This window comes from Lissotriton vulgaris, chromosome 3_1 (genome assembly GCF_964263255.1).
Source record: "Lissotriton vulgaris chromosome 3_1, aLisVul1.2, whole genome shotgun sequence".
Classification (NCBI taxonomy): domain Eukaryota; kingdom Metazoa; phylum Chordata; class Amphibia; order Caudata; family Salamandridae; genus Lissotriton; species Lissotriton vulgaris.
In genome coordinates this window covers 1803595072-1803619309 of record NC_141689.1, presented here as the reverse complement: position 1 = coordinate 1803619309, position 24238 = coordinate 1803595072, and the positions used below count along the sequence as shown (strand labels likewise).

At 42.8% G+C, this 24238-nt stretch overlaps 1 protein-coding gene across 2 annotated transcripts in view; it reads right to left on the bottom strand.

Annotated features, from left to right (window-relative positions):
- Positions 1-21466, bottom strand: part of GAB1 (GRB2 associated binding protein 1) — a 299988-nt gene extending 278522 nt beyond the window's left edge. The window contains exon 1 of one of the 2 annotated variants that reach the window (XM_086962237.1): positions 21006-21466. In XM_086962237.1, coding sequence (XP_086818363.1) covers positions 21006-21098 — 93 coding nt within the window. In that variant the 5' untranslated portion in view covers positions 21099-21466. The remainder of the gene's footprint in view (positions 1-21005) is intronic. The other variant, XM_086962235.1, reaches the window with a different exon arrangement.
- Between the last annotated feature and the right edge of the window lie 2772 nt (positions 21467-24238).

Sequence of the window (24238 nt, the reverse complement as noted above, 5' to 3'; positions counted from 1 at the left end):
TGCGGAGCCCCTGCTACTTTTCTGCATATATTGTGGGAGTGTCCCGTTATTGCCCCTTACTGGGAGAGGGTACATCGAGTGATGAGGGAGGTGACTGGAGTGGGGTTGGCTGCGGAGGCGCGTAGGTGCCTCCTCAATGTCTGGGAGCCGAATGATTATAACACGGCACAGACCCGATGGGCTACACTGGGCAACATGGTCGCTAAACGGGACATAGCGCAGAAATGGGGATCCAACGTGGCCCCCCTGGTGGTACAATGGAAGGCCAACATGGATTGGTGTATGTTGCGTGAAAAGACTGTATACACTGCCAGGGGGCGGCCTCCGACATGGAATAAGGTGTGGGGTGCTTGGAATGCTTACAGAGGGGATTTGTGTCTGCCACCTGAACCGATGCCCCGAGATGAACGCCTATCACCGTAGACGTTGACAACGGCTATGCTACTCACGTTCTGATTCTCCTGTTCTTCCTTCTCTCCCCCCCCCCCTTTTTTTTTCTATATCCTACTTAAGTTCTTTCTGAATCTTCTCTAGCCTCTGACGCCTCCTACTGACTCATAGTCATTTTTCCTTCCATTGCCTTTTCCGCGCCCTCGGGCGCTTCTGTTCACGTTTCTGTTTTGTAAATAAAATAAAAACAACCTGCATTGTTCTGACATGAATCGCTTGGCACTACGACCATTCTGAGATTTTGCTGCCTTGCCTCCGGGATGTTAGGCTGAATAGCTGTGTGCTTTCCTACAATAAAGGTTTTAAAAAATTAAAAAAAAAAAAAAAAAAATGAGAGATCCAATTACAATGGGCTGATTTAAACTGACAGGAGTCACAAAAGAAAAAGAACCAGCCGCGAGGACGTTTGAGAGGTGGGGTGTCAGAGGTTTTTACGACAAGTGAGAAAAAGATCTAGTAGTTGCAGGAAACCTAGCACATCTCCAGTGCATGTTTCTTTAAAGATACCTGGTAGGATTATCAAAAAAATGTGTCATGTGTACAATTTTTGAAATATTATTGAACGTTTTGCTGTGTTGGAACAGCCTGGGGCTGCCTCATGGACACAATTTATTATGAACTAGAATATCATAACCCTAGCTATTGACCCTCGCCAATAGCAATGGTTCATTTTTCATTTGAAAATGGGGGGGGGGGGGGGGGGGAGCGGTTCAACAACCATGAATTAAATACAAATCAACTCTTGCAAATACATCTTTAAAAAAAATCTGTGAGCATTGATCCCTTTCCTTCCCCCAACCCTCTCCTGTTTCACAAACATAGGCAAAGGCCCCGGCCCCTGACGTATGTAGGAAATGTTTTTCATGGACAAATCAATCAAGGACTTGCTCTTGCATTTAATAAGGGCTTGCCATTTTGATACAAATACATGCCATTTGTGTTAGTAACAATGAAGTATTAAAAAAAAGCAGTTTATTATTACACTTCAGGTTAATTGTCTACATATCAAGGTTTGCTTTTCTGAAACTGAATTCCATGAAGAGCAGCACTTTTGCATTGGCTGACAAGAGGGCTGATGTAACCAGTACTCCGATTGTCAAATTTGTTTTTTGTCCTTGGTGGGAGCAGAATCATGCATGGGAGCAATTTGCTAAGAGTGCCAAGGATCCACCTGCAGACACAAACTACAGAGAATGTCAGAACCAACAGTCCTGACATACACACCATCTTTGTGAATTAATATAAGCTATTAATATTAAATTTCCACTGCTTTTCCAATATAGAGAAGACCGAGCTGTACAGGGATAGCTTTTGAACCACCCTTCTCTTGAAATGTCGTCTTCAGGTAGTGGAAAAAACAACAAAAAGTTCACTTGAGTAGGGCAGGATTTAAAAGCACATACAAGCCTGCACTGTCCTGTTCTTCGGATACTAAACGTATTTCATGGTTTGGAATACAAGACATTAGCATCCTGTATTCTCTAAACAAAATGACCTGCATCTTCTTAATTTCGAGCTATTGAAATCCCTTTACCGCAATATGTGAGCACCAAGATATAGTTTGGTCCTGATGTGAGCTATGTAGACTAGAAGATAAAGTGGAAGGAGCGCAATTTGGTTGTGAATAGGGGCATCGGACAGAAGCTTCTCTGGAGCCGACACTATGCTGTTGTCCTCATCTACCTTTTTTGGGGAGAAAGAACAGTTTGTTTTTGCAATTAAAGAGAAAGGCTCAGGACAGTGTAGAAGTAGCACTTGCATTGAGCCATCGTCCAAGGACAGCTATGCTGGTTGCAAGCCAGGAGCTCTTTTCAAAAGACATAGTGAAAAGATTTTAGTAAGCATGTTTATGGAATGTCTATTTTTAGGACTACATTTTTAAATGCATATTTGCACTTTTTGATCTGTTTTAATGTTCGATGAAATCCCGCTTACATCTTAAGTCTGCAATTAGCGAGGATATGTTTATATTTGTAACCTTTGTTATTTACAACCTGTTAAAGACGACTTCTGATTAATAAGTAACATTAGCTTTGGGGTCCACAAAGGGCTTATTTTGAAATTGTGCTAACACTTGAAAAAGGGATCCATTTGATCTTAAAATCAAGTGCATTCAATTACACTTGTAGTTGCTTATTGGCCCAATGATAGGTATCACAATGAAAGGCACCACATCTTTGACTAGCACTGTACCAAGCACCTTTTATGGGATAGAAGAAGAATAAATGAAAAATGGATGTGTGTTGAGTCTTTGAAATCCAAGAAAGTAATTCATTTCAATGACCGCTACAGTTGTTTTGAATTTGCGCACCATCATGCAGGTCCAGCTATGACAACGCGTGTTACCTATGGAGGTTCATATTTGGATTGAAATCATTTTACTACCGCCTTTGTCTATTTGATAAGCTTACCATTTGTCTAGTCCGAGAAAATGTATTTCTATGGGAATTTCTTTAAAAAAAAAAAATTTTTAAGCATTTTAAGTTCGAAACAATGGGAACAAGAGTGGTTTACACTCATAGGCTAGAACTTTTTGAAGTTGGAAAATATGGCATAATGGTGGGATTTCACCAATTGCAACTTCAATCCAATAGTTCTATCACTCACAATGTGGAAATGAGATAATTATTACAGTTCATTATTTCCCGAGTTCCATAATGGATTAAAAGTAATTGTAAACTGTCCTCTTAAATACAAGTTTTATATTATAAATTCCATCATCAATGGTTCTGGACTCTAATGTTCGGTTTGAGATACATCTGGTAGTACGACTGCAGAACCAACAGTTAGAATGCATGCTTGGTAAGCGGTTAGAGCATAAAAAGTTAACACAATTTGTTGTAGAGAAAATTACTCTACTGGGAGGGTCTAGAAAGTGGCATGCCCTAGTTCAGCAACAATAACAGGATGGCTAAAAACAAGCAAACAATGTTTTATTTCATTTACTCAGTACTTTATAATACCACTAGTATTTTACTAAAAAGTCTGGCGCAATGGACAGCATGAATGTGCCCTCATTCACTTCATCCCCATAACAGCTCCCACCACAGCCACACACAAACACCCCTCTGGCACTGGTTTAGCCTTAGTTTACCTCTGGCATTATGCTAGAAAGGTAATAGACTTCACGTTACCGGTAGTGTTGTGCTAAACTGCATTATTTTCTCACAAAATATCAAGAAACGTTCATGCACTTACAGGAACCTATGCTTTTATAGCAATATGTGATTTGTTCTTGCTTCACATCACATTTTTCAAGCAAACATCTTGAGCTTAATACGTTTCCTGGCAAGAAATTTATCGTGTGAAAGCCTCCCACTGGTCGCTTTAAATACCGCATACAAGACGTTGAAAGCGCTTTGAACCTTAATGTCATAGGTAAATAAATAGGTTGTAGATTAGTAGTATGTGCTTCCTTTTCCTAGTAGGATTAGTTGTGTTACATTTGTGGATTATTTTCAACACAAAACTTATGCTTGGAGGGGGTGGAGGGGTGTTTGCGAAATTGTGAATCGCACATGCTCAACATGTAATTTGAGAGTTTCACTGCATAGTTTAAATTTCTATGATTATTTATCAGCATTTCTATCACTGCTATGGCCATAATACACTACACATAGCATCTCCGACATGTGAGGGTGGGGCTTGGGGTAATAGATCCAAGTAAATGCACGATCCTCTGGGTGGAACAGACACACCTTATGGCATTGCCTATGATAGACTGGAGAATGACGCATAACAGGCGTGGAATCTAAGCAAAGACCCGAAGCACTTGCTTTGTGCAGAGGCCAACATCGACATACTCTTACAACTAAGAAATAAATAAAAAACAAAATCAATAATTGTTTACAATATTGTAACCCTTCTTGAAAAGCTGGCTATCACACCTTTCCTGGTTATGGCATGATTGCTAGCAATAAACACAGGGACTACCTACACAAAGTTGATTTTGCTCCTTTTAAAATACGCAGTGCTTTCCTCACTCGCCAGTATGTACATACTTCAGGGATTTAGCCAGGATTCCCGTCCTACAACACGTGACTTATACTACACTCACCGTGGACTAAGGACAGAGTTTAGTTTGCATCTCGGATCCTCACTCAACGACACCATAGGCCTAGCTACAAACAACTCCCAATCAAATAAGCACACTGAAAGGCTGAAAGGATACCCAGGGCCCTGCTAGGAAATGGGGAACTTCGCAGCCCCATCAAGGATTTAAAGTGCTGTAGAAATTCTTCTACAACAGCAGAAAAAACCCAGTATATTCGGAATGATTTATGTATTTATCTTAAACCTGGGAAATGAAGCAGCTAGTTGAAGACAGTGGAGTGGTTGGTAATTGACTGCTTTGGCAAGCAGTCATTCCGAGGCCAACATTTTACATAATACTATGGTGGACAAAGCCAACATGTTGAAATACCAAGTTTAAACGTAAAGTAGATGGTGTACGACCTACAGTTCTAAAAGACAGATCTAACTTTTGGAAAACAAGACCAGGAACCCCTGAAAAGAGCCCTGTCATTCCTACTCTTTTTCCAGTCAGTCTTACAACTTGGATGCCATAAAACAAGCACTTTCATCACTCTTCCATGTTGTGATCAGATTAGCCTTTGAAACCACACATGCACATGTGCAATAAAACAATAGGGATTTGGAGAGAAAGGGGTTCTCCAACATTAAGCAACACTAAAAACTCAAACATTAACAGTATCAAGCCTCCAGTCATACCAGAGCTTTTTTTGCAATTTGGAGGCTTCAAAACAAAATTTAAACTGGTGTGCTGCAGCACTCAAGTGAGATACGTATCCATTGTGTGTCTTCGACCAGCCCAGAGGGGAGGCAACAGGTCCGTCCGCCAGTCTCCCATTATGGCAAGTAAACAGACAGAGGAAGATGGCTGCTCTGATGTGGACAAATCGTAAAAGGATTGGTCAGCTTACAAAAGTAATGTAGGGATCAAAGGAGTAGGAACCATTTCATGACAAGCTTTGAACAAGTCAGATAGGAGTCCAAAAAGCAGCAACTCTAGATAAGATTTGAGGATTTTTAAAAAAGTTATCTCAAGCTTTCATAGACTGAGATGGATGAGGCGTGAAGTCAACAATGGGTAATCAGTTAAAATAAATTGTTATTCCATATATTTTAGGTACCATTTCAGATTGTCCATTTAAAAGGGAAGACAGCAAAAAAACAGATTTTAAACTGTTAAATGCTCATTAAAAGTGCTTGTTTTTTTATGACCATAATTTATGAAAGATTGTAACATAGATTTTTGTGCAATTCCAACTGTAGCAGCAATTTGTCCCCGTTGGCGGCTGATGTCCGAGGACATTGCATGCATTACACCATTCTAAAATTCCAGGCTTAAGTCATCAATGAGGCTTTCTCTTGTCCAATCTCTGTTGAGATTCAGAGTACAGAACAAGGCTTTCCTCAAGTTGTACAAACAACCACCCCTCCCCGCTAATTGCTGTGTCATCTAAGCGTAATCTCAAAATTGCATTTTCTAAGAAAAAGCTTATAACATGTGTGAGAAGTTGGCCCGATATGCAGCGTTCGCTATTCTAGCGACCGCTATGTATCGTTCCAAACGACCCTTATGATGATTGGTTGTAAGTCAACCTATAGACCAGCTATCCTAGTAGCGCCGATACGAGCATTCTAAGGCTAAAGACTCGAGAGGGCGTGTTAAGCCAGCTGTTTACCACACATGTATCCCTTGAACACCCAGTGAAAGGACACCACACAAGTGTTATGAAAATAAACGGTATATTTATTTAAGAATCACAACAGCCCTGTACTCTTTTTGAGGACAGGGTACTAAGCACAAACCAAATCTCTTAGGAAAATACTTCAAGTGCACAATTAAAACAAGTGTCCGAAGACACGGGAAGTTTAGTGGTCTCGGGCGGACCCGATAAGGCAAGTCGGAAGCGAGGGACTCAGGACCCTAGAGTAAGGAGGCTATGCAGGCACCGAAAGGCCGAAGTTACCTAGCCACGAGGGCTGCGGCTGCACAAGTCTTACAGGCGTCGGGGGTCTTCGCTGACGAGCCAGGAGCCGGAAGAAAAGGAGTTGCTGGCCGGCGACCAGTGATGAATAGTTCGTAGAGATCCAAGCCTGGATCAGAGATCGATGATACCTGAAAGCAGAGGGGACCAAGTTCGTACTACTAGCCAGTAGTCAGAGGGTACCAGGAGGGCACCGGTTGGCCGTCACCTCGACCAGGTGAGTGGGCGACGCTAGGCTCTGCAGTCTCACGGACCAGGAGGCGTTGTCGGCGACCAGGATGGAGGTGCGAGCTGTCCCACGAAGGATGATGCTGTCGGCGTCGCTGGGCCCAGGATTGGGGCAACAAGCCTTGGCAGATCTCAGGGCCACGTGGTAGGCCTAAGATGGCGTCTTGAATGGACCAGGAGGGTCCGGGGTGCTCCTCTCGGAAAAGGGAGCAAGGGCCGATCTGGAGCAACCAGACCAGCAGAGTTGTTTGTCGGTCGTCGTCAAGGAAGGGCACAAGCCAGCGGCTAGTGACCGGACAACGTGCTGAGCAGCGAGCAGAAGGGCCCCACGCAGATCGTGGAGATGCCGGGAGACTGCACTTCGGTGCTGGAGCGGCTCAGGGGTGGGGCTTCTCGGACCCCAGAGCACTCACCAGAGAATTGCTTCGATGGTCGTGCTGGTTAAGAGCGTGCAGGTTCTGATGATGGCCGGTCCCTCGAGGTCTCGTCGCACCCACAGATCACAGCTGAGCTGATGACGTGGGTAGAGGTCAGAGGTGCCAGGGAAGCCGGTTCTCGTCGAGCTGGGCCGTCGGATTCCTTGAGGAAGGACTTACAGCAAACCGCAGAGTTCTTAGATGGTGCCCGCTGATGCAGGGTGACTACTCCTTAGTCACAAGGGAGAAATCTTGAGAAGAGTCTCGAAGGTCCTTTCGTAGAAAGTAGTTCTTGATTCAAAGATGATCTAATTTGGAAGGGTCCCCGCTCCGGCCTTTATTCTAAAGAAAGGGGTGGGTACATGACTAGGTCCTGCCCTAAGGGTGGGACCAGGAAGGGGGGTAGTTACACCCCTCTCCCCTGCCGGACTTTCCCCAGGCCAGGGCTGGTGCCCCTGGAACTGGTTCTAACCGGCAGATGCGTAGTGAGCACCGGGGTGCCAGTCCGCAGTCACCTTCTCGCCAAAGCCCTACCTACCCAGAATACACAAACCCTGTCTGGGACGGTGCGAACACCGCCCTCGACAGGAAACCCTTTGTCCAAGCTCTCCTCGCTGGAAGGACTCCCAGCAGCAGGAGGTCAGACTCGTGTCTGTGGTGGCAGCATCCATTTTGTGGAGCTGAGGCTTTAGTTAACTTTAACCGGGGTTCACAGTTACGTACATGTCGTGTCCCTCTAGAAGGGCGGAATGCTAACCTCGTCGCCAGAATTGGTGAGGGGGCAGCATCCCGATTCGTATGACACCTTACTCGACATGCCTTGATAACGCGACACCGAAGTTACCGATGTGGTACGCGTTATCATGGAACAGCCATTGGGTCTTGATTCCGCAAGCTGCAACCGGGCTCGGCTCGGGCCAGAACCTAGTTCACACGAGCCCACGCACTCTGCCTTCAGGATTGTCAAGGCCTGCCATAGGAGTGACTGATAGGAACTCGGGTGTCCATTGTATGGTTAGATATAGAGCTACTATACCTAAAGCAAAGGGTGATTACACGACTTTGCCCCAGCTGTCATGCAGCCAGTTGTGTCAAATTTAGGAGGCCAGCCAGGGGTGGCATAATACATGCTGCAGCCCCTGGGTACACCTATGCCCTGCGTTACGGGGTCTGATAAGGTGGCCCAGTACCAATTGGTAAATGCACCTAGGGTACATATCGTAATTTAGAAAGAGAACAGCCAGGCTGTGGGTCTGATTGGCAGGCCCACAGCCAGAGAAAGTCGTAAACCAGTGAAACAAAAGCAAAAAATCTGGGTGATCATAGGATTGCAGACCCTACTCTCCTACAACATGGATACATAAATCATGCATAACTAAAAACAGTTTTATTTAAAAAAAAAATTTTAACACACACAACATTTGCCCCGCTGGGCTAAATACTGTGGTGCTTGGTTATGCTCTCATTTGCCTGCTCAGAAAAATTAAAGCGATTTTATGAGTGAACTTTCGTTTCAGCGGGGACTATGCTGCTCGGCCACGTCCCAAAGTCCTAAAGACCTGCTCTCTGTCTGAATCTCCTGGAAAAGGAAGTGGTGGTTAGATAATTACTTGAGACATCGGCATTGTGGTGATAAACTATATTGGGCCTGCCACATACTCCAAGAAAGGAATAGGAGTTCACTTCTCGAGATCAGTGTCTTCAAGTTGGCTTCCGTTTCAGTCTACCTAAAATTATAGGAATGAAGCCAATTCCTGCACCAAGAGATTCTATGAAAATGTTCTTTACATAGGTAACGAGATATTTAAGCATTTAACCCTTTATGCACAGCATACATTTTGTATTCTTAGAATTGTTAAGACTTTGGTTAGGAGTGTGCAAACTTTTTATTGTTCGAGAAAAGTCTTTAAACCCATTCTAATCATCGCCTACCTATTGTTCATAGTGTTTACCTCTTTTCCACACTTATGCACCTACATCTTTTTAACATGAAAATTATCAGTAGTTTGACACAAAGGCTAGTTTGCTCTGGAAAAAAATGCCGTTTTCTCACAATGTAACATTAAAAGCTTTTCTTTGCGACAGGAAACTGGATGTATATTGGCAATCGTGTTTTTCCTCTCATCAACTTAAAGAGGTTCACAAATGTCCAGATTATACTGTGAAAACATGTATTCAGAACGCTTTTTAAAGTACAGGGATAATGGTGACAAAAACTTTGCACACTCCTGCTTTGGATTTCATACTCTGGCTGCTGTCATGGGCCATCTACTTTCACAACAGACATACACCATGGCAGGGAAGATGCAAAATTAAGGAAGCTGGGGGCAGTATCCTTATACAACAAAAGGAGTTTAACATATAAACTAGAAACGTTTTTGTTTCAGTTCTCTTTAAAAACAAAAATCTCTCCCTGTGTGGTAAAAATAAAACCCTATCATGGAGCTCCCATCAATTTTGGAATGGTCCCTCCCCGTTCCAATCATAAAAACACATTTTCTCCTGGTCTTCAGAGGAGTAAATTTGCCAGCATTTTTCATGATCCGAGTGTTCCTGTATATTTCATGTTAACAGTAACAAAAATGCAAATTTTAGGGTGGGAATCACCAATATTAACAGGCAGATGCAACCATAACACACTCAAACTCACCTCTTCAACGACAAGGGCTCTCACACAGAAGCCTCAATACGATGAGGCTTGGAAAGCCTCCACACGCAGTACAGAGGCTTTGCGAGCCTCATCACGGTTTCAAAAACAGACAGCCTCATTTCAATGGAGGCCGGTCTACCAGTAGGAACTTGCACGTAATCCCTATAGATGGTGTTTTACGTCATCTGGATTATGATGACTTTTTTCCAGCAAGGTTTCCATGCCAGGCTTTCCAATATGGTATCCCTGTTGGAAAGTGACTTTGGGGTCCCGTAGCAGGGTCCTTTTCAGCCAGAGGCTCTGGTTGGGGGTCTAGGGAACACCTATGGTGCCCCCTGTTCATCCCTGCAAAGTGTGGCAGACAGCGGGAGGAGCCTGCAACGCAGTGCAAAGATTAACACAATTGTAGTTGATAGTCATCCACTGCCAAGAATTGCTTGCGGAGGTCAATGAAGCTAAATATTTTTCCGATTATTGCCCTCAAGTCAGCATATCATCAGGTGACACTGGAAGAAAACTCAAAAGATGTAACAGCTTTTGTTACCCGTTAGGGGTTTATAGGTTTTTAAGACGACAGTTTGGGTTGGCCTCAGTGCCCACTGTTTTTCAGAAATTAATAGATGCTTTGTTTCAGGACTTGAGGGGGGGTGGGCAAGCTTTTCCATTATGGCACTTACTTTTGCGAAAACAAGTGAAGAACATGATAGGATGTTAGATTGTTTACTCCATTCATTAGAAGGCAGAAGTATGACTGTAAGCAGAGAGAAATGCAAATTCCAGGTAAAGGAAATTGATTACTTCGGTCATAGGATTAAGAGTGAGGGCATTCTTCCCAAAGCGGACTTGGTTAATGCTATAAATAATGCTGTTAAGCTGTAGGACAAGGATTCCTTAAGCAAAAGGCACACAGTTGATGGAGGGAATGCAGAATAAATCAAAACATTCTCCCCCAGTCAAGAGATCTGGGTTAAATCCATCACTCTTTTGCCCACCATGCCAAACCAGTTTAGACCTGAACATATGCAAATCAGTCTTGACCCTGTGCCTCATGGGAACAGTCCAGACCGAACTGCCAAACCAGGTCCTCCCTTGACAGGAAACAAGCATCCTAGGACAGGGTTCGGGGTTTCATCCCTCACCAGCCGTGATAGCTAGAATCCAGTAGCACACTGGCACAGTGAGCCCCGGACCCACGTCTGGGCATACCCAGCGTACTTAGGGCGAGACAGCAAAAGACACACAGTTTATGGATGGACTGCACAATAAATCAAAACATTCACCCGCAGATGTGGGTCCCTTGCTCACTTTGCTACTGTATTCAAGCTAACCTGGCTGGTGAGGGCTGTTAGCCCGCAAATGGTCCCAGGATGCTTGTTTCCGATCCAGGGAAGACATGGCTTGGCAATTCGAGCTGGACTGCTCCCATGAAGCACAGGGTGAAGACTGATTTGCAAATAGCGGTGTCTGAACTGGGGTGGTGAAGTGAGCTAAAGAATGATGGATTCAACCCAGATCTGTGACTGAGGGTGAGTGCCTGAAAAGTTTCAGCGCTCCATCCATCATCGCCGTGTGTTTGCCATGGATTCTTTAAGGTCCTTTTTCTAGAATTAGGAGAATACTACGCGAGATTCATACATGGCGATCCCATTTTTGTGGAACCATTGCAAACACTTTTGAAGAAAGGGGTCCCATTAGCATGGACAAACAAACATGATGATGCATTTGAAATGGTCAAAACGTTAATTGCACAATGACGTGCTCTTAACGCATTTGATCTACTTGGTAAATTTTATGTTACGGTTGATGCTAGTTTAACTGGGGTAGGCTCCCTTTTCAATCAAATTGTTTATGGCAAGGAAATGGTGAATTTTTTTTATTTCCAGTATTGACAGGGGCAGAACTGATCATAGCACAATAGAAAAAGGTTTCCGCCTGCGTTTTGGCAGTGGAAAAGTTGAAGACTTTTTTGGGGGTGGGGGGTCATTTGTGTTGGTTACGGATCATAAACCTTTGGTTAATATGTTGGGTGGTGTGAGAGCAGGAAAAGGTTCTTCACGATTGGTGAGGCGTATTGCTAGACAAGAATTTAATTTTGACATGCAACACATTGCTGGAGTTATAAACGCACAGCTGATTGTCAAGACAGCCACAAAAAGTTGAAGATGAAACTGTTCTGGATAGGCATGTGGTGGATGTTTTGGACACATGCAATGGTAGTATAACTGAATCTGGGTGAGTAAAATGGTCTGCTGAAGATGAACAACTGTTAAATGTCAAACAGTATGTTGTGAAAGGGTGGCCTCCTATCAGAAATCTGGGTTCAGGGCTGCAAAGTTACGCACAGGTGTATGATGAGTTGAGCTTAAAAAAAATAATAATATTTAGGTGATACAGGATGCATTTGTGCCACCATTAGGACATAGAAACAAACTCGGTGATCTGGATCATCTTGGGTATCCAGGTATGTCTGGCACCAAGAAATTGCTCAAACAACATTATTGGTGGCCAGGAATGGATGCTAATGTTGAAAGGTTCATTGATGCTTGCACCGTTTGTGTGAATTCGGATAAACATTGGAAACGGTCATGTGAACCGGCTAAATACCAAGATATTCCACAAAGGCCTTGGGAGAAAGTTTCTATTGATATTTCTGGTCCATATGATTCATTGGGACAAGAAAAATGCTTATTGATAGTACTAATATACATTTTTCCAAAAGGATATACAAATACCTCTGTGAGAAATCCCACTACTAATGAAGTATATAAATGTATGGAGGAGGGGGAGTCTTCCAAACTGAATGTTTTCCAAAGGTGTTAATGCCTGATAATGGAGTGCAATTCATTCCATTTAAAATGCTGCATTTCCTTGGAACATATGGTATTAGAACGGAAATGGGGCCTTTGTGCTGTCCCAAGGCCAATGGTCAAGTGGAAAGGGTCAATAGATTTCTGCAAGAGGGCACACAGACTGCACTGGCTAATAATAGGCATATTTCTATATTTTTGCCCCCTATCTTCTAATGAGGGGGAAGGGAAAGTCGTACCTTTCTGACTCCTAGTTTTGGAAATTCAAAGGTGAAGGCGGATAAGTTTGACGAAGTTGTGGGAAAAGTAAAAAATAACTTGGGTGATATGCAAGCTAGTGGAATGAAATAGCAATATGAAGTAAATCGAGTCACACCCAAAGGATTCAATAAGGAGATTGGGAACGTATGATTAAACTACATTTGAGTTGCAAAGGTACTTCAAAATTATCTGCACCTGTTCAAGCAGATAATGTATCAGAAAGCGCAGTGTTATAACACAGAAAAGGATGGTGAAACAAAAGTTCAGTTGTAATTCTTAAAACTGGGCAGGAGAAGATGTTCAGAGAGATGGATATGGATAATTCACAGGTAAATGATGTCTGAGAAAAAAATGGGTCTAAAGATTATAATGGTGGTAATGAGTCTTCAGTGCAGTTTCACTTTCCTATGAGGCAGATATTACCACAGAGGCATCATTTTCTGTGGAGATTGGTGATGGAAATGAAAATGAGATATGTCTCCAGTCTAAAAGGGTGGTCAAGTTGCCTAAGAAATTGGAGGAAAATATTTTGAAATAAAGAAAATGTATAGAGTCATTACTGATAGTATTTCTCATCTTATTCTTGATATTTTTCCAAATATTATTTATTTCGTTTTTGACATTTAAGTGTTATTATTTTGTTCTCTTTATTAATTGTTTAAAAAAGGGGAACATGTGGTATGGCAAATATGTCACTGAGGTATGTCATAAAGTTCTCTAAGACTTATTGTAGAATGTGGGGAGGATAGAAACTGTGTTGAGCTGGCGGTGAGAGGTTGTGCTTCCTTTCTCTCCACCTGTGGGTCTGGTTTTGACACTTGAAATAAACATCGCCAATCTACATTTTTTCGTGGCATTTATTCATCTTTACAGTTTCCTACACTCCTACAAGCCCCAAAAGGGCTTTTGTGGCTTTATGCTACCTATATGCAAATATGCCCACTGTGTCATTGGTTATCGCTTCTTTAGATATTTAATAGGGTTTGTAAGCGTCAGCTTGCTTTGCTATTGAAGATGAACCTCATCCCAATACTGAGAATTTTGGTCAACCCAACACAGGGAGGTCTTCAACTCTTCTAGGTCTTTATTACTGCAACCAACTCACATAAGCTATGATGAGACCTCTCAGCACATTTTGTACTGAGGTAATCTTGAGTCAAACATTTTTAGCATCCACTACCAATTATCTCAGTGAATTCGTTTACTGAAGTATGAGATAGCAGGTCATGGGTTTGCAAAAATAAATCCATTAGGATTGTCACGTAATCACTTTTCAATACAAAACATTTTTTCACTACTAGTCTAGACTCAAGACATTAACCCCATGAGATAAAAATCTGAGATCCCATCTCATGACCCTTAAGGAAGGTGACCAATTTCAGCCTGGCTTGGATGGCAAAATTGAGCACTACCTGAAAAGTGGCAGGCTTCACCATAATCATTCAGCAAGCTTTTGTTGAAAATGAATATTGTGTCCTCTGCATGAATATCCCTCTTAATCATACAATTCAAAAATCATACATCACATTTTAAAAAAGACTAAAATTGTACATCCTTGTTTTTCCTTTAATGTTTGTGGGGGGGGGGGGGGGGAGGATATTGTATAGGTCTGGCGTGCTTCCACACAACCACGGTATGGCAATCTTTATTAGGGAACAAAGTTCTGGTTCTCAGTATACATAAACTCCATCTTCTCTTATCTTTGTACTGTGTTTGATTTGATTTTTAACCTGGTAAAGCACACGAATGCTCAAAGGCGTCTTGCTAGTGCTGATGCCTGAAGATAACGCTGATAAGTTAATGAGTAAAACGCCATGTTTTTAAGGATCTTCTGAAGTAGAGGAGGTTGGGACTCTGCCGTAATACCAGGAGAAGCGAGTGCCACAGTTTAGCAGCACCTGTTATTAAGCTTCTCTCTCCCCAAGAAGCATGTTTGAACTTGGGGACAGCCATCAATTGGGCTGTGGAGGGACAAAGCATTCCAGAAGGGGTATACCTGACCGTTTTGTGCCTGAGATATTCAGGGCCAGAAATATGTAATCCATTAAAGGCCATGCAAAGTGCTTTGAATTCAATCGGTCTCTTTACTGGCAGCCAGTGAAGCTTAACCAATGCCTGGGATGCCACCTGATATTTAGGTATCCCCAGTACAAACTAGACTGATGCATGCCGCAGTGTCTGTAATTTGCGAAGACATATGCTGTGCATTCAAAAAGAGAGCATTGCAGTAATCCATTTAGGATATGGAAAGTGCAGTCACTACAAATTTTCTGAAGATCTCCGCGGGTAAAGGGACAGATTTTCCTGATGATCTTCAAAAGCGAAGAAGACTGAGGAAGTTAGGGCATTAGCCTGATCTCAAAAAGTCAGTTTGTTGTCAAATAAAATCCCTAGATTTCTGACTTTCTTCACTGGGATCAACAGTAGACTAAAATGCTAGATTCCACCAGTTGGGTCTCCAGAAGGAACAATCATTGCCCAGGTGAAGAACCTCTGTTTTTCAAGATGTCATTTTGAGACAACTGATTTTCATCCGATTTTCAATTTGTTTCATACAGCTATTAAATCTTATTGCGGTCGTTGTCTGGGTCGCTGGATGCTGAGAACACAATTTGAGTGCCATTAACATTAGAGAACAAAGAAAAGCAGAGGGATTTAATGAGCATGGCTAGTGGGGTGATATATATTAAAAAGGCTAGGGCTCAAGGAGGAGCCCTGGGGCACACCATATGGCAGATGGAACACATTAGAAAGAAATGTGCTCATGGAGACCAATTGTCCCCTATTAGAGAGTAAAGGATTTCAGGAGAGTGAGAGCGGTTCCCCGATACCTAATTTGGAAAGACAGTCAATCAATAACTCATGATTGACTGTATTGAAGGCTGTAGAGAGATCCAACAGGATAAGGGAGGCCCTTCGTCCCTTATCCAGCGTGCCCTTAATTCTTCTGAAGCTACAATTAATGACTATTGGGTGCTATGAGCACCTCTTAAACCAAACTGCATTGAGTCCAAAAGATTATTAGCAACTATGAATGAGATTAATCCAAGATTTATTGCCTTTTTCAACGTTTTGGCTGGAAGAGGCAAGCAGGAGATTGATCTGTAATGGTTAGAATCCTGATCTGTAATGGTTAGAATCCTGTGGATTAAGGCTTGGTTTCTTTAAGAGTGGAAGAATAGAAAATGTTCTATTCTAGAGGAATGTGGACTATATTGATTATCTCATTGAAGATTTCAAGAAGATATGAACTTATAGTCTCCGGGGCAGGCTGTATAATCTTTGGAGGACACGGAGAGCCTGACTTAGTAGACTTGGTTAGGCTTAATACTTTCAGTGCAGAGCAGAGAAAAAGTATTTAATAATTCTGGGATGGTGGGGAAGCCCTCCTTATCCTGAAAAACTGGGGTTAGATGTTTTTTAACAGTAAACATATCAAAGACGTCCCTCACTTTAGCCTGAAAGAACCCAGCCAGAGTGTTGTAAAAGGCTTGGCTATCGTGGTCGTACCTTTTCCTTCGGCAGGTTGGCAAGCTTTTTACTGTGCTAAAATACTCTTCAAAATAATATTTTGATTAATGTATTATGTTAGTGTAGTATGTTTTTTTTTCCTATGGTGTTCACAAACACGTTTGGTACGTTGACAACATTTATCAGTGGGATGTCACTTGGTGGGAATGGAGCTTTCATCAAAACACATGACAACAGTAAATCTGGGTTTAATTTACACAGTTACCCACAGATTACTAAAGATTCTAGTTCACACTCATCAATGATTAATGTTCCAACAAAGACTTTAGTTTTTATAAAAACTGGCATCCCACCCTTAGGATGGTACTGCTTTACTTTTGATGCTCTTTGAAAGAAACCAGTATCACCGCATTTGTAGCAGAATTATATCATGCAATGCTATTGAAATTGAAAAGCAAGGATTATATAAATACCTATTTGAGCTAAAGATACTACAAGATAAAATTGCCATACTATTTTTCAAGGAGACCTACATGGGAGCACCACTCAAATCATTTTTATATAATTCCTACAAGCCACATCTAATCTAAGACTGTGTTCGGTTTGCTTTGTACCAATGAGGTTCCCCATACTATTTAATTTTTCCTCTGTCATTCTCTGTGTGAAGCAAGTAGTGTGGAATCAAACAGCACATGAGCTACTTCACCCAATAGCACTCTTCACAAGCATTCCACTCAAGTGGTCAAATCTGCCCATGCCTTCTAAAATCTTTGCCCGCTCCCCTCCAAGTGTTTATCCAGAAGGCATTTTCTTATAAAAAATTCTTTTATACCTATCAAATGATCTTGGTATGGAAGAGTCCAAACAAAAGGTGTTTTGAAGCCACAGGAGATATCTCAAGTCACCTGCCCCCGCAACAAAAAGTATTAAGAATGAGTTGGTATACCTAACCACACCATTGCAATTGTTTCCTAGTTAGATCTTCTGAAATCTTTAAAAGTAGGTGAAGACCATGCTTCACTGTCAATTTACACAAAATTGTTCTGACCTTTCAAGTGGTTTGTTTACATTACATTTCCTGACGCTGACATCAGATAGAAAGCTTTCAGTCAACAATGTTAGACTGAGTTTGCATTCAGCGCACATCATAAAAGATGCAGATGGCCAAATGTGAAAATCTGATATGCAGATTACTAGATCAACTGGGTAATTGTAAAGAATATATGAGACTCCCTTTTAGACCATACAAAAAAAATCACTTTCTAAATTATGAAATAAATAGTAAACATTTTTAATAATGATATGGTATTAGACATTCTAATCATAATTTAACTAAACAAATTGTTTCAGGGAAAATTCAACTCTACCAATGCATTATAAATCAACATATCTTTGAAGTACAATAGATCATAAAAAACAAAAATGTATTACTATCCCACAAGTCATCCTTTCATAATATACATTTAGATAAATATAAATGCGTCGGTTAGCATACCAAACATTACTTGAGAAAATTTAAAGCATGAAATCAAAAAGAGAAGAGAAATTATATCATCAGTACGTAATATCACATTGACGTATCGTCCTAGATTTCCTAATGGAGAACAAGCCAGTTCAATATTGGAGTCCAATGCAGAAATTTTCTGTCGTATTTACAGCCAATGTGAAGGTAAGCGGCCAGCACGATTTGCTGGAAACCCGGCTTCTTCAGGGCTGTTAGTAGCAAGACCTTTCTCTTTAGATTATTTTGGAAACACACAGTATGGGTTATGCCGCTACATCAATAAAATGTCCTGTTTCATGTTATAAATAGCTAAATTTCAATGTACTTCCATATGATTAACAGATCATCTGTGAGAACTGCATCTCTTTGATTGCCGCCCTATCATTATTAGTGGAATATTAAATTCAATCTAACACAGATGATCTCTAAATAAAAGAGGAGCAACTTCTAGCTACTAAAAGCCCTGAAGACGCAGGGTTTACGACGAAACATGTAGTGGCTGCTTACCGCAAAATTGCCTGTAAACAGGACTGACAACGTTGGCATTCGATGCCACTGTTCCACTGGCCTGTTCTCCATTAGTAAATCTAAGCACTACGTCATGTGATGTTATATACAGATGCTATAATTTCTCTTCTCCTTTTGATGCCTTGTTTTAAATTTGCTCAAGTAATGTGTGGTATATTAAGTCTCACTTCTATTTATGTTAATGTACTTTATGAAACAGATGACTTGTGGGTTAATACATTTTCGATATGATATATTGTACTTCTAAGTTACACTGATTTCTAACACATTGGTATAGTTGAATCCTCCCTGAAACCTTTTCTGTTTAATTCAATTTTGACCCCTGGGGTATTTCTGGTCTATTTCAGGTAAAAAATAACGGAGCTCTTGTAGCGGACCCAAAACTCCAACTCTTTACTATATAATCATGATTTCGCTGATCATCAAGTCTGTGATTATTACTAAAGCGATATCTTAAAAGGTTCATCATATAGAGGCCATTTGATTTCAACTGATGTTATTTATATGAGATGTAAAGTCAAGTAGATATTTGATATATTCTATATATATTCATAATTCGTGGCCCGGGATTATTATCTCTATATTCATCTCTACTGATATTAAGTATACTGTCATTTAACATGTACTACAGATATTATATTTTCATTGTTGGCAGTGAACTGGTTGGGCAGAGACTCAAGAGGAACACTTCCTTGTGTGTTTTAAGCTGAGCAACGCTTCTCTGGACTTATCTGCCAAGCTGTCGAATCAAATAATGCAACAACCCTTGAAAGTGTACCAAGGACCACAGCCCAAGGCTTCGCCAGCCTTCCAGATGGAGACAGCCTAGAGGATGAGCTTTCGTTGCTGTAGGCAAAAGGAAGCTGTGGGACCCAGTAGCCTGTTCAGCACCGAGAGATAGGAAGTGGCAGCAGATGTTGCACAATTAGCACAGCAGACAAGACGCAGGGGCCATAAAGTTCAAGGTTCCGCTTATTGCAAGCATCTGCACAGATTCCTACTGTGGTCTAATGGCTCAAATATAACTTACTGTCTCCTTGCAATGGTCAGTGCAATCACTCGTCAGCTGTTCACGCTACTTCTAGCAAATGGTTAGTACCTTTCAATGTTGTTAGGTAATTCTAGGATACCACACAACTGGGACTTCAAAACCCTCTGCATCCGAAAGTGCTACCGCATATATTAATGGTCTAGACCTGCACCACTGCAGCCATAAACATCTGGTAGCCAACATTTCCCTCAATATGGTGCCCACTGAGGTACTGTGGAATATATTTTAACAGGTTTGGGAAGTTCATCATTCAAGACCGCTCTGCATCTTCACCCAGGATCGCAGGCCTCTTGCTCTTCAAAGCTTTTATCATGTCGATAGAAGGTAATGACCTCGCACTGTCCTTCAAAGCTGGATGATCGAAACTGTTCTTTGTCAATTAGTTCTTGCAACTGCACTGATCAGCCACTTGTAGCACCCCCACCCCTACAGTATGTGCCTATATTCTAGGGTATTCTGATGGCACGGGTGGGTGAGAAACTTACCAACAAAAAAAGCACCAAAAAAAGCAATGGTTTTAACTAATAACAATGGCAAAACGCATGAAATAACAACTATGTCAACAGGTATCAAGCAGACAGGTTAAAGCTGACCTCTACACAGAGCGTGTCCATTCAACTTAGGTCAAAGACTGGGGTAATTGTACAATACGGTACAAATTTGGCCCTATCCAATAGTAAATCAGTAAAACGAAAGAAAAGCACCTCTACAATAGAATAGGGGAGAGAACCGGATGAGAAACACCAAACCACCATGTATTAATTAAACACCGCCCTTGTAAACTCCACAGCCCCCCACAATAGAACACAAAACTGTCCGCAGAAAAGCCACAACACTGCACTGCTCTACCCAAAAGCAGTACTTGCCTCAAACTGTTGTTTTCACTACAACCAGATTTTGTAAGTGACACTCGCTAAAACATGTTTTTAATTACAAACCACAACAGATGGAATCAACTGCAACCACTTTATCGGGTAGTCCGTTAATAATGGGGGAAAGTGTTGCATTTACAGCGAATTCGGCCAATAAAATACTTAAAGAAGCTTCAGCCTCCTGGGGGCTCGCTGGAAATCTCCCTCAGTCCACCCCCACGGCTGCACCACCTCATCTGCTCGAGTTACAGATTCCCACCCTACAGCAGCGAGCTGGCCCATGCCTAAACTTCTGCTTGCGTTTCCTTGAGAGCAACCAGTGTGAGAGAGAGGCGCCTTCCGTGTGCTGCGATGGCAGCACCGGGCCTGCCCGTCCTGCCCCTTCCTGCAGCACGCACTCTGCCTATCACCTCCAGTGGGAAGTTCAGGCCTACGCTCCTCCTCGGAAGCACAGTGACAGGAAAGTTGGTCAACACCAGAGCAAAACACATTAAAAGTAAAGGGATGGTTCTACATATAAACAATAGGTAGTTTTGCAGTTCAGCGAGGAATTCGTGCTTAAAGTCTTGGCAATAAGGTAAGGAGCTGATCTTGAGGCCGCCTTCAACGCCACCCCTGCCTGACAAGAAGGTGCTGTGCCCCTCAGACCACACCGGGACAGCAAGACATTCCTCAGGTGGCTCTGGCACTCCGTGCCTCGGGGTACGCACTGCGCCAGCGCAGCCCCAGGGACCCCGTAGCGCTCATACTTACATAGCGCTTCAACTTTTTCTCGGGCGGAGACTTGCGCAGCCAGCCGCAGCAGACCACCTCTCCGCCGCCGCCGCTTCCACTGGAGGAGCTCATGGCGGAGGAGCCGCCTCCGGCGCGTACCGCCGCCGCTCTGGGGCCCAGCACCAGGGATGGCAGCCCGGCAGTGTGCGTGTCCCTCCTGCAGCCGTAGTCACATCCCGGACCGGCCGCTCAGAGCCCGCGCTCTCCACACGCTCCTCACGGAGCCCCGCGCCTCCCGGACCTGGGCTCACAAACTTTCCTCCGCTCCTTCCAGGGTGCGGGCTCGGGCCAGGGTCAGCGCGCCCCGCACGCCTCTCCCCTTCCCGCAGCCGCCGTGCGAAGGAGCTCAAGAAAACAGGCAGCGGCGGCGCTGGCTCTCCGCTCCCTCCTTCTTCCCTTTCTAACACTCCCTTTTTTTCCTCCAGCCCAGCAGAGGCCTCTCCCCGCCCCTTTCCCAGGCTCTCTTGTCTGCCCGCTCGCCTGGGAAGCGTCCCTGGCCCATCCCTCCGCCCTGTATACCAATGAGCGGCCGAGAGCAGCAGGTCCAGGCACCGACCGCGACCCCACCGGCACAGTCGTGGCTGAAGAGTGGAGGGGGTTCAAGCCTCGGGTCCCCAACCTGGAGCAGCCCTGCTCCTTGAGTGAGTGTGTTGCACACAAGCTCACTCTGTCCGTTTAACTCCCTGAAGTTGGACTTAATAATGTTTTTGGGTTTGTTAAGATTGTGTGTTTATTGCTTATTACATTTCTTTCTTTGGTGGTCATTTATACCGTGGCCTTTGTGATTTCGCCATCTGACATCTGAAGGCGCAAGGCGCACTTTAAAAGGACCATGTACTCCCGTTCAGGATTGATCGCCATCTACTCTTTGATGAAGTCTCAGAAATCAGTTTACAATCTTTCTAAATCTCAAAGCATACATAGGGCATTGTGAAGCACAGAAGAGGGAGAATTTGCTGCAGAAAGAAGGAGGAAGATTATTTAATTGCTATGCACTGAAATTAGCTATAATGCAGAAAGGGAAGGTAAACAAATCAACATATTTGATGACATTAAAATTAGGGCTCCCTGTTTTCCGTTTTTACCGATTTTTACAGATAAATACAGACAGAAAACCATTGTTTTTCTTTTTCTGTATTCATTTTTAAATGTGGGTAAAAACGGAAATTGGATGCTTTTTGAGTGATTCTAAATACACTTTGCCTTGACTGCCAGGCCAATAACTGTGTGAAATGATAGGCAAGGGGGTTAAAAAAGAAATGGTTTTTAGTAAAGAGGCTTAAACAGCAGTAGATATGCACAAAGCGGATGCTGAAATGCACATATTTTCATACAAGTGCATTGATTTATCATCTTAGGATGTTCATATCACTGAAACCTGGGAGGCATTCAAGCATCAAAGAAATAAATACAATAAAACCGGGAGCCCTAATTAAAATGCACTGCTGTGTTTTAGAAGCCATTGTTAATAATAGTCGCATAGGCACCCCAAAACGCATAACATTTGCACGAGGTATGGGATGTATGTTTGCAGCAGATTTAAACCGTGGTGTGAACAGTAGTAAAAGGAGCAACATGCACACACGTTTTGTGTTTCCGTTAACACCTAGTCTTTCACTATTTTGTACAGGCTGCTCCATCCAGCTAAAATATGTGATACTAATGGCATTGGTATAGCTCACTTTTGGCCATTATTGTGGCCCTGTTGCGCTTTCGGCAGTCCGCTAACTATCCATCTCCTTCCATGGTTGCTGCTGCAGACTCAACTTGTGATGATATGTTTTTGGTATTGTATATGACAAATGTCTAATACGCTTTAAAAGCTACACAGCAAAGATGTCAGAAATTTGAGAGTAGACCGTGACACTGTGACCTTAGATAATTTTAGGGATCTATGCATGGATAGAGGGCGAAGGGCTCCTCAAACTAGGACATGGGATCCTTGCGAGTCATGTTAGAAGCTAGTTAGAGAAACTGGATAGAAGAAACTGAGATGCTCTATGGGGAGAGTTCAATGATAGGAACCGAGGGAGGCAGCTATGTACAGACCACCGCCCACCAGGATTTTCCTGCCTGTGGTGGCAACATTTGTGGCAAAAAAAGCGAAATATATATATACTGGATAGTTGATAAGAACATTTTATCGCCCTATCAAGCGGGATTTCGCCCTTTAACCAGCTCTGTCGACCAGGTGTTCCATTTCCTAACTATATATTGGAAAAATGTAACTCTGCTAAATGGTCCCCTATTCGCTGTCTTCGTTGACCTAAAGTCCGCGTTTGATTTAGTTCCTCGGCAAAAACTCTGGGATGTCTTAAGGGATTTAGGAATAAGTCCGGAATTATTAACTTTGCTTGTAAGGCTCCACGAGAATAATTATGCCCGGATTAGGTGGGGAGCCCAGGGAGAGGTCACGGAAAACTTCCCTGTTGAGAGAGGCGTGAGACAGGGTTGTGTCTTGGCCCCAACGTTATTCTCCCTCTACATCAATGGCATTGTGGACTTTCTGAAGCAAGTTCCGACGGATGCGCCTTTACTAGATGGGAAGCGAGTTCCAGTATTAATGTTCGCAGATGATACCTTGCTGGTCTCGCGGACCCCTAGTGGCCTACAAAAGACAATAAACGCTTTTGGCGACTTCTGCCGGATCCGGGGTCTAGAAATAAATACAACAAAGACAAAATTTATGAATCTGAATCCATCTAAGAAATTCAAGGGGAAAATGGTTTACAACGGGGCCTTCTTGGAAGAAGTGGATGCCTTCACCTATCTAGGCATCTCCTTGAATGCTAGTATGAATTGGAGATCACACATGGACTTTGTACTGTTAAAATTTAACCAGTTGGCAGGGGCAATAGCCAAAAAGCATAAATCTTCATTTACAAAACCAATACAGCCAACAATGGAGATCTATGGCATGAAAGTCCTGGGTGCATGCCTTTATGGATCCAAACTCTGGGGTTTCTCCAATTTGAATGCTTTAACAGTGGCAGAAAATAAATTCCTGCGGGGCCTAATTGGTGTTCCACAGAGCACCCCCTCAACTCCTCTCCTTTACGACCTGGGGAGGAAAAGGATTGAGGACATGATCAGACTGCGTCCCCTCCTATACTGGAGGCGTATAAAATCCACTCCGGAGTTGAGACATTACGCAGCTGCCCTACAGGATGTTGATAACTCTGACATTTTCCATAAAGTAGTTTGGCTAAAAG